The sequence below is a fragment of the Pieris rapae genome, chromosome 22 (genome assembly GCF_905147795.1).
Source record: "Pieris rapae chromosome 22, ilPieRapa1.1, whole genome shotgun sequence".
In the NCBI taxonomy this organism is placed as follows: Eukaryota; Metazoa; Arthropoda; class Insecta; order Lepidoptera; family Pieridae; genus Pieris; species Pieris rapae.
Genome location: NC_059530.1, coordinates 3567782 through 3579795, shown reverse-complemented (window position 1 = coordinate 3579795; position 12014 = coordinate 3567782). Strand labels below are relative to the sequence as shown.

At 31.4% G+C, this 12014-nt stretch overlaps 1 protein-coding gene across 1 annotated transcript; it reads right to left on the bottom strand.

The window, feature by feature from the left end:
* Window positions 1-262: 262 nt before the first annotated feature.
* Window positions 263-9643, bottom strand: LOC110999142 (zinc finger protein 431). Its single transcript, XM_022268063.2, has 13 exons — window positions 9500-9643; window positions 9266-9421; window positions 9001-9114; window positions 7821-8231; window positions 7050-7216; window positions 6445-6504; window positions 5915-6046; window positions 4639-4716; window positions 4246-4401; window positions 3192-3302; window positions 1929-2040; window positions 1222-1320; window positions 263-611 (listed from the first exon to the last, which is right to left on the bottom strand). Exons 2-13 carry the CDS (start codon window positions 9380-9382, stop codon window positions 471-473), a joined length of 1698 nt encoding a protein of 565 aa, XP_022123755.2. The 5' UTR covers window positions 9383-9421; window positions 9500-9643; the 3' UTR covers window positions 263-470.
* Between the last annotated feature and the right edge of the window lie 2371 nt (window positions 9644-12014).

Here is a 12014-nt window from a genome sequence, read left to right as displayed (position 1 = left end):
TAAGAAGAACTGGCAAGAAACTTTCCCCCACTCTTTTCAATCGCCAAGTTTTTAATACAAATCGTTTGAACTGGAGCAAATCAATCCCAAGGATTAGGATCATTTAGGTATTCGTCACATTTATAAAAGGCTTTATTAATTTATTTACTTTTAACAAGGGCTTTGAATTTATTTAGTGACAGTTCTCTAATTTCGCTTGGGAGTTTGTTGTAAAAACGAATACAATTTCCATATAAGGAAATATACAGCCGGGCTCGAACCTACGACCTCAGGTATGAGAGTCGCACGCTGAAGCCACTAGGCCAACACTGCTCATTTCCCTTCAATTATATCAGCAATAAAAGTTTGCTGTAGCACTTGCAAAGTGTTTATTTTAACAACGGGCGACAGTTTACGTATGTATACGTATATGACGTACATATAGACTATCAAAAGATTTTTGAACTGTGATACCATAAACTAAATTTCATCTAGACATGTTTCTTATGAAGCCTACGCATATGTCTCGACAAACACGAGTGCCAGGCGAATTTCGCACCACAACTCGTACATTTATAGGCCGCTACCGACGAGTGAACCGCACGTATGTGTATACGTAATTTGGAGTGATTCTGAAAAGTAAAAATTGATGAACGTCAACAGACGATACGTGAATTAAATTCAACACGGACCACGCCCATAACAAAACAATCATAGTAGGCGGGAGACTGTCCCACCAAGTTGAAAAATACGATTTGATATTCTTGAGTTTAAGTCAAATTACGTCACCCATTCGTGACCTAGGGTGGGATTCAGAAATGTGACAGCACCAAGTATAACTTGTCAAAAGCACGCAGAAAAGGCCGACACACATGAGTGATGGAAATCGGTGACTAGAACCAGACTCTGCAAATTTGGCGCCACCAAACGGACAATCGTGTAATTAAAAACGATGTAATGTTTCTGAATCTCAGCCACCGAAAGGTTTTTTTCATATCTAATACTCCTATTAGATATGGAAAAAACCTTTCGGAGGCTTATCTGATGTTAAGCAATACCACCGCATCCCGCATGAGGCGATTGTTGGTGGAGCCTTGGGGTTTTAGTGGGTATTCACAATAACGAGTTCCATATAACCCTTATAAGGCTCGCAATGCATTTCCCCAAGTAAAAAAAAATACCGCCCATGGACACTAACTTTATCGGAAATACAGGGTTATATTTTGTTGCATAAAAACTCACTGGAAAATGTTTTCCGCACGTATCGCATAGGTGTTCGCTTGTCTCCTTCTGATGAACCACTTGCTTGTGGAGATATAACGATGTACGGGTTTTAAACGCCTGAAACACACACAAATAACAATATAAACAATAATAAAATAAATTAATAATTAAAACATTAACGCTGTTTTTTAGTTATTAAACATTATATTATATACATTCGACATCGTCAAGTTAGGTCTAGGTAGCATGGAAATCGATAACTATGTTCAAGTTGTATATTCTAATATTTTTATATTTAGATTTTATATTTTTTACTATTTTTATGTATATGTGTTTCGTAAAAGTACAATTAAACAGTGTGAATAAATAAATATTCTTTTGATGTTTTTAAATCAATTTCATATACGAAGGTGATAGTATTTGCTAATATTTTTTCTTTTAAATAAAATCTTTTTGATTAATTTTAATATTTATCGTTAATCACTACTGCGCTTTAGTTATTTTTTTTCCATAAAACAAAGTTAAAAATAAAACATAAAATAAACACATTGGATGTATCCACAATAGGTTTAACTAATAAATATAGAAGAAGAAGAAGAAGAAGAATATATATAATATAATTTAAAATTATGTCTAAATAATTATAAGTTTAAATACAATAATACATAACTATAATCCGTAAAAAAGTGTTTTTCTTTAGAAGAAGAATAGTTGGATATACTCACTTTTTGACAATCGCTACATGTGTGCTTAAAAATCTTCAAATGCTCCCAATCTATATGATCCTTAAGGCGAGTCTTATCAGCGAAACGCTTCCCACAATCGCTGCACATGTACCTGTCAATGAAAAAAAAAAAATATACAACTAATAAAATTATGAAATATGAATATAATTATCGAATAAAGATAATTATATTCATATTTAAGTTTTTATTTCACTGACATCTTTAAACGAGCAATTCTATGTTTAAGTTGATAAAACACAAATAAAATGACATTTTCTAGAAATGATTCCTAGCATAATCGATTTATCGCCCCCGAAACCCTCTGTATACTAAATTTCATGAAAATTGTTGGAGCCGATTCCGAGATTCCAATTATATATTTATATACAAGAATTGCTCGTTTAAAGATATAAGATAAACACAGACTGTACAGCCATCCATGTTTTGTATGTGTAAGCACGCTTAGTTCTGAAATATAAGGGTAGGTATGTACATATGTATGTACCCTTATTCCTATCTATACTATCTATACTAATATTATAAAGAGGAAAGGTTTGATTTTTTGTTTGTTTGTATGAATTGAATAGGCTCCGAAACTACTTGGCAGATTTGAAAAATTCTTTCACTGTTGGAAAGCTACATCATTCCTGAGTGACATCGGCTATATTTCATTTTCAAAAAAAATAGGCATCCTTACTAAAATTACGATAACATTAACATTTGTTTATTATTTGATACAATTCTAACAGATGGCGCTGTGTTAAAAGTACCAACCTTTCACATAAGTTCTCCTACCGTTTCCCTTGAATAGTTAACTACTATGTAATATAACAAAAACCTTAGCCACAGCAACGCTTGGCCGAGTCTGCTAGTTTTAAATAAAAATAGGAATAAGGGTAAATACATATGTACATACCTACCTTTATTAAATTATCCCTAACATAGACCCTTGATAACTTATAACCTCTATAAGTTAAAATATTTTGTGTTTTCCTTGGACTTTAAATGATTTATTATTTATTGCTTGCTCTATTTCTAAGGCTTTAAAATAATTTCATAATATTTGATACTTTTTATAAATTAATATCAGTGAGTAAATTAGTTTGTAATTGGATAGAATTGCAGTATTTTTTTTCTCATACATTGAGCAACATTTTTCCATAAGAGAATATAATTTTGATATAAATGTTTCCTTATAACCAAATAATTTTCTTCTAAATATATGTAATGTTTTACAATGTTTTTAAATTGAGTCATACTTACTTAAAATCATTCTCCGAGACATGTTTTTTGCTGATCTTCATATGTTGTTGATATGTTGCTATAGAAGAGAAAGAACGATTGCACGGCATACACACTAATTCACCAGATGCCCTGAAATTATATTTGTATTAAGTCTCTGCGGAAAAAAATCTTATTACAATAAAAATATCATAATTCGATAGTATGGAAATGATGAAATATAATGCCGCAATATTACGCAGTTCATAAAAATTAAAAAAAAAATTAGTGGCACTACAACCTCTTTCATAATCAATTTTTAAATCTAATAGGCAAGTAGGTGATCAGCCTCCAGTGCCTGACACACGTCGTTGACTTTTTTTGGGTCTAAGATAAATAAAATAAGATAAATCGGTTTCCTCACACGATGTTTTCCTTCACCGTTCGAGTAAATATTAAAATGCGCACATAGAAAGAAAGTCCATTGCACAGCCGGGGATCGAACCTACGACCTCAGGTATTAGAGTCGCACGCTGAAGCCACTAGGCCAACACTGCTCGCAGTTAATAAAAGGCGTGGTCAAATTCCTCAAATCTCTCTTTAAACGTGCAATGAACAAGCCTGCCTCTTACACAATATAATATTTGTTCCTATATAACCAATAATATATTAAATAAATAAAATTTATTAAAATCAATTGAATTTAAGTACCTACATTTGTATCTCAAAAACTAATAATAATAACCTTTGTTCTAAGTTAGAAAGGAGTTTCTTGCCCCTTCCTCTTCACACAAAACTAGCTTTTGGAAGAGGCAACTAGAATCATCTTTATATTTTATTTAACATTAAAAACAAATATTTATATATTATTTAAAATTAGGTACAAACGCAACAAATTCTTAGGTATGAGTCCAGATACTTTTTTTTTTTTATAGAACCGGGGGCAAACGGGCAGGAGGCTCACCTGATGTTAAGTGATACCGCCGCCCATGGACACTCAATGCCAGAGGGCTCGCGAGTGCGTTGCCGACCTTTTAAGAATTGGTACGCTCTTTTCTTGAAGGACCCTAAGTCGAATTGGTTCGGAAATACTTACTTTGCCCTGTGACTATTCATATGCCTCATTAAATTCCCGTGCCATTGAAACTTCTTATCACACTGTGAGCACGAGTACGTTTCACGTGCACTATTTACTGAGCTGCGAATTTCCTTTATCGCATCTGTTTTGTCTTCGTTGGAATCTTTGAGTTTTCTAAAACATTTTTTTAATAAGTAAATGTTAGTATTAAAATTAAGTTTCTTTAAAAAAAAAACGTTTATTTTGGAACATAAGATCATGGTATCACTTATTCCACGTCATTAAATTCGAGCCTGTTGGCATCCCTACTCATCGGCAAAGAAGACAGAGGGTGTTGGCCGAGAGAAAAAGCCGGCGTAAAAAACATTTTAAAAATTTTAAGAATATTAAGGTAATGTATTCTAATCTAACCTTAATTTCAATTGTATTTGATGCTTGGAGCTCATCCGGACATGTTTCTTTAGATTTGCTGTGGTTGCAAAGTGTATTCTGAAACAATCCATTATGTATGAAATTTTGCATCATGTGTTTTTAGACATCGGCTAATCTGACTTCCGTACATCAAAAAAGTTTAGAATTTTACATACAAAAGCATATTAAAAGACCCCACACTGAATCTCACCAAAAGACTAGTAATTTGTGGAAATCGACTTCAGGAACACCTAATTATATTTGGTAAGTTTAAATCAAATAAATTACGACAATACACAGCTGTAAAACATAAGTATTAAACAATAATATTAATGTTATAAATTTTTTCTACTTTTTTTATAGAACAGCGGGCAAACGGGCAGGAGGCTCACCTGATTACTTTTAATTATAAGTAACTAGTCGATGCCCACGACTTCGTTTAAGTAGAATAAAGTTTATTTTAAGGTAAAAAAATATCTAATCGCTTTTCCATTTAAGATATTATAAACTACCTTTAACTCAGCGCCATCTGTTAGAATTTTATCAAATAATAAACAAATGTTAATGTTATCGTAATTTTAGTAAGGATGCCTATTTTTTTTGAAAATGAAATATAGCCTATGTCACACAGGAATGATGTAGCTTTCCAACAGTGAAAGAATTTTTCAAATCTGCCAAGTAGTTTCGGAGCCTATTCAATTCATACAAACAAACAAAAAATCAAACCTTTCCTCTTTATAATATTAGTATAGATATAGATTATAAGTAATTACAGCTTATACTTATACATATAAGACAATACAGAAAGCCAAATATATTACATAGATAAACAATATATGTATACATAATTATATAATATATATTATATAATACGTATAATACTTCATATATGAAGCAGAAAAAACCAAATACATAAATAGACTAGAACTAGAATACATTAAAAATAAAATAAATAAATCAGTGGCACTACAACCCCTTTAGGTCTTGGCCTCAGATTTTTGAATCTGTTTCATGGTTATTTTAGTAAATCATTTAGTAATAATTTAGGCAAGTAGGTGATCAGCCTCCAGTGCCTGACACACGCCGTCGACTTTTTGGGTCTAAGACATGTCAGTTTCCTCACTATGTTTTCCTTCACCGTTCGAGAAGAAGTCCAAAGTCTATTGGTCCAAGCCGGGGATCGAACCTACGACCTCAGGTATGAGAGTCGCACGCTGAAGCCACTAGGCCAACACTGCTAAAAAAAACTAAAGTAAATAAAAAAAATAACACGTACTTGCATGGCTCACAGTATGGCTTCCGTTTTTGTCCACTCGCGATGCGATGCCCTTCCATGTGCTTTCGCAAAGACGCCTTCCATCTAAATGACTTCTCACACACGTCACACGAGAATAGATCTTGCTTATCGCTGAAAGGGTTTTTTTTTTATAGAACCGGGGGCAAACGGGCAGGAGGCTCATGATGTTAAGTGATACCGCCGCCCATGGACACTCTCGATGCTAGAGGGCTCGCGAGTGCGTTGCCGGCCTTTTAAGAATTTGTACGCTATTTAATAATTGTAAATCTTTTAACAGATAAAAAAGGTTTATTAAGGTTTTTGTTATTCTTCCTTTATATTAAACTAGCAGACTCGGCCAAGCGTTGCTGTGGCTAAGGTTTTTTATATATTACATAGCAGTAAACTATTCAAGGGAGATCCATTAAGTTGTTTCGGAGATTTTACTATAAACTAATGACATTTCAAATTTTCCTTTTTTAGTAAATTAATTTGACAAATTTAAAAATTAATTAACAAAAGATATTTACATATCTGCTGGTGCTTCTAGTCTCTCTTGTGTACCATTCTCAAAAGATATATTTTCTACTCTGAAATAATAAAAAGACTTGTTAAATATACATTATGGTAACATTAAAATATATACATTAAGTAGAAAACAACTGCAATTATACATATTGTAGTGTCGTGTTAAACTAAATTGTAAATATTTACGATGACTGTTAGTCTACTGGCTTTTGCGTACTTTGCGTGTTTTAAAGGCCGACCACCTACTTGCTGGACAGACCAAGGTCCTTTTAATTACACAGAAGTTAAGCCTTGCCATATAATATACATAGAATGAAAGAAGCTATGCAACACCAGCCACTAATCTAATAATATGTATAATGATTTCAATTGGTAATATATTGTAAATCTTTCTGGTAGTACAAGTCAACAAGTACAAAGAAAATCTTACAATCAATATGAAAATAAATATGTATAAAGTATTTTATACCTTTGCTATTAATTATTGTTTAAAAGTTATTAAACTAAATAGTTGCACAGTCTAAATTATGAGAAATGGTTTCACAGATAAATAGGTAAAACAATAATAAGGCGATAAAGGGTAAATAAATAAATAAATAAAACATACCCATGACAGTGTACAAGATTGAAATGTTTGATGACATCCCTTCTGTATGAAAATCTTATGTTACAGACCATGCACTGATAACGTTTTTTATGTCTATCTGTGTGGTATTTAAATGATATGGCAGAATTAAATGTGCACTTGCATATTGTACAGATGTATTTGGTTTTCTGAAAACAAAACATAGTTTAACTTATTTTGTATTTGTATCTGTATTTATAAATGCTGTGAAGACTAAAATTAATCTTAATCTAGGTTTAACTGTTCATAGAACAGGTCAAACGGGCAGAAGCCTCATCTGATCTGAAATGATAGCTTCTAGACACACACGACCTCCATCAAGGCACAACCAGATTCTCACAAATGTGTTTTCGGCCTTTTAAGAAAGAATGCCCTTATATAGACTGCTTAGAACTTATATATACAAAACACTTATACATTAGATTACAGCAACATATTCAATTAAATTTTATTTCTTTCACTGCACCTTTCACAACTCAAAGTAGACCAGAGAGACTATGGGTGTAGTTACAATCATTTAAGGCTCCAACCTATGTCTTGTTCAAAAAGTTTTAGTAACCAGAATACTTAAGACAATTTCTAATTTCTTTTAGTGGGTAATACAGATTTGAATCTGTGACACAACAATAACTGTTTTTAGTTAACAAGGTTCCAGGACTTGAATTATGGTTAATGTCATGATATTGAAATAGCCCATATATTAAATTATATATAATAGATTGAATTAATTAAAATTAAATAAAAAATACTTACATCACCATGTTTGTCACTTATATGTTCTTTAAGATCTTCATTATTTGTAAATGTAGTTATACACAACTCACACTTAAGCATAGCATTGACATAAGCATCACTTATTTTTATTTCCTCCCTTTCTTTTTCAATTTCCTCTCTACTCAATTTCACCTCAGTATAAATGTTTCTCTCAGTGAGGTCTTTCAATAAATCTAGTTTTAAGTCTTCATTTATTATGTCCGTTTCTACACTAAAGTCTTCAATCTCTTGTTTGAAATCATCCCTATCCGTCTCTTCAAAATCATCATTTTCATTTTTTATGATTAGGGATGTTCGTATTATTTCACAATTCTCTGCACTTGTGTGTTGTAATAATGAAAAATTAAAGAGAGTTTTTTTTTGTAAGCTGGTTTGAGATTGTAATGTGTTCTAAAATTGTAAATAGTTTAATATAAATAATTAATGACATAGATAAAACGTTCTATATATACAATAAAACAATGTCAATATTAACTAAAGTGCTCATTTGTTTCTTTATATCATAGACTAAACACAATTAGACAGAAAAAGGAAAGATTACTGCTGTTCAAGAGAGTGAAATTAAACTGATTTAGTTTTTAATTGATAAAGGGGCTTACATGGCTTTTCTTGAAAAATTTTATACTGTAATATTTCCATTCATTATGTATTAAAAAAATTGTTTTTGCCATTAGTTAATTAAAAACTCTTTAAATAGACATAGCAGTGCATATTGCTGTTTGGTATATATTACAAACAAAGTAAGATGAGCATGAGGTAATGGAAAAATGTAATTAAAAGAAGAAATACTTTTAATGGCATACCTTCACTAGTTATTTGATAAGCTATTCAGATGAAATTTATGTATTTTTCCTATTCAATAGAAGCAGTATTATAATAGTGTAGTAAGTAGTGTAAAAGTAACTACTTATAGAGTTTAAAAACCAAAGTTATGTTATTATAAAACTCAAATGAGTTGGGCACACAATGTCATATCTATTATAAACACATATATAGAAAAATTATCAATGAAACTGATTGGGAAGGGTGGAAAAATAAAGTACAATCATCAGGTGAGAAATTAGCCTACATTAAGTTTTATTTTAATTACAAAACAATATCAACCTTTATGAACTCTGTTAAAAATTAGTTAAATATCAACAAAATAAATAAATATTACCTTCTTCATTGACTTCCAAAGATTTTCTGAACTTATAACTTTTTCTTGAAATCTCTTAATCTTTATGAGTATAGCCACACATTCAAAACATAGTTGGATAGTTTCCATAGAAACCTGAAATGAAAAGTAAGTTTCTTTAAAAAAAGTATTTTAAACACCTTAATTATTGAAGATCTCTCAATCAGCTATAATTAATATTCGTGTCGACAAATTTTCAAACAAAATTCTATAAATTTTTCTAAAATATTATTTATATTGTACTTACTGTAGCTTTTTTTAAAATAAGTTTGAAACATTCCTTGAGACTACAATCATGTAGGTTTGATAATTTTCTTTCAGAATCTAAGCATCCATGACATATCTCGTCTTCTAGTGGATCCATTTAGTCTAAATATTAAGTTATTTGAATATTCAGTGGAAACTGGAAAATAGAAAACAACGAGTATGGGCTGTAAGCCGTTAGAGTAGCAAGCAATCTATAATATAAAAGTGCAATTACATGACACCAGGCTCCACAGATTTAGTAAAACATCCACAGGTATTTTAAACATTCACATTTCAGAGTTCACACTTCACTGTATTGTGAATTTATAGAAATATATATAATAAACTGATCACGTCGGGGTCACCATTTATGGGATGTTCTATATTTTTATAAATCACAACCCATTTTTATCTTTGTTAAATTGATATATTACTTCACAAACAACGGTGATTAATTTATATTCTAATAGAAACGCTCAAAGGAAAAAATACATGCTCACTCATCTTAAAAGTCTGTTCTGAGTGACGTCTGTTTTATTCTTTTCTTAGTGTCCAGTATTTATGTTGCCACATACATCAAAATCGTATAGAAACTACTACACCAAACAGTATGTACATTTTTAGTGCGTATCTACGATACGCTACAAAACTAAACAGTGACGATGTTGCCACTCGGTTTTAATTAATAATGGGCTATTTGTATGAAAAATAAAGTATAATTGAGAATAAAACTAATAAAATGTGGTTTTATCAAGTGTATTCACATGATAATTTCTTTTTAAAATTTATTGAGGTATAATATTGTTAAGTTTAAAATAAAACGTAAATTTACACAATGATATCACGAAGAATGGTGGCAAGATCCGTCGATCATAAGTTTGTGATCTAAATCTAAGGCAAACAAAACTACGTGAACTCATTGTAAAGCATGCAACTGTAAAGTACTCAGTAGAGTGGCATCTTTAGAGGAATATGAAAGGATATTTCAGCATTTCTCACAAGATACATTAATGTGTGGCATGTCATTCTTAATTAATTATTCTTGTTGATATATTTTTTAATATTTTAACTTTTAGCTTTAAAGAACCATGGTTTACTGGTGATCCTGGGTTGAATTTCAGCATAATGTTTGCCTTTGAACTTGCTGCTTTTCAACCATTTTATTATTTTATCGTCTTATCAAGAAAACATTCATGTTTTACGTTGTAACACGTAGATTTTTTGGTATTTTGTTAGTAGAAATCGTTTTTTATCTTCCACAAGCAGTAGATTGTAGATTCGTCAAATAAAATCTGGTCACACTGGTTCTTAGTTGATCCATTGTTCATTTAAAGGCTTATTACACCACGCGATATTCAGACAGTCTTATTAAGATTCAGCCTAGTGTAATAAGAGTTAGCCAGTTAGCCTGTCTAATTAGACCGACCGAATGGGTTCGGCGGTGCTTACTGGCTTACTTGCTGAATATCGTGTAGTGTAATAAGACTTAGCACGCTAAATCATTCAGTCAGCGCGCGGCAGTCGCAGAGCAAAGACGTTTGTACATGATTGTTTTCTGTGGCCGCGTGCACCATGGCGTGTTCGCAAGAAAAAAAAGTACTTTGGAATGTTTTTTATTTTTTATAGATAAAGTTAGCCAACGCTCGACACACTGATACATTGGTAAAAACAAACATGACTCTTAAATTTAGAAAGAAGGTTCGGACAATCAATCTTATTATAGAATATCTTAGCTGCAAACGATGTGTCAATAAATTTAATTAATTTTCTGCGATTCTCTAATGACAACATACTAAAGTGTGCCAGCCTGGTTTTGTTCTTGATTTGTACCGAGACATGCCATTTTTATTGCCATATTGAATGTATGGAGTATCTATTAAATTACATATAATAATATAAATTACTAATATAACATTTTAATAGTCATTCAAACTCGGCAGCTCCTACTCTAAGGTAGTTTCTTACGTCGCATGGCGACATCCGTCACCGACTACGTACGCTTTGCAAATGAGTAAAAATGAGTTAGCATGCGGTATTCAGTCTAGTGTAATAGCGAGCTTGCTAATTAGATTTTAAGACAGTCTTACTAAGTCAGTCTGAATATCGCATAGTGTAATAAGCACTTTATTCGAACATTCATGATTCCAGTTTAGTTACACTGTTACAGCATTCACAAGATGGAGTCAAGAGTTGAATTATTTTACTTAGAAATGTTTTTGTGCCTTCTTCCTGAAGGCAGATTGAAATTAGACTAAAACCGGAATGTGTTCAAGATGTATTTACAGTAAAGGAAAAAAATATATTTTGGACTGACTTAAAAGGTATAGTTCCTCAGATTTTATTTTAGAATTGCAAACGATTGAAATACGCGACTCCATATTGTTTTTATTAATTTGTATACTTTAGTAATTTGCGCTTCTAGTCCATTATATTCGTATAATATTTACTGACTAGAGAGAACTGTGAAAATAAAACAAACTGGTATTTTATTTTGACACTTCTAGTTTAGTTGGTTGTAAAGGGAAGATATACTTTCGAGATATATATATATATATATATATACAGAATCAATTAACGTTCTGAACGGTGATTAGTTTAGTTTAGACAAAATTTAGTTTTATTTTGATTGCTCTTTTAATTGAAATATTTTTTGAGTGGCCTTTAGCATATCTAAAGAGTATTCGAAAATGAATTAACAATATGTTAACCAATTGTAATTTTGTTATAGGATCATACTCACCAGTCGTGTC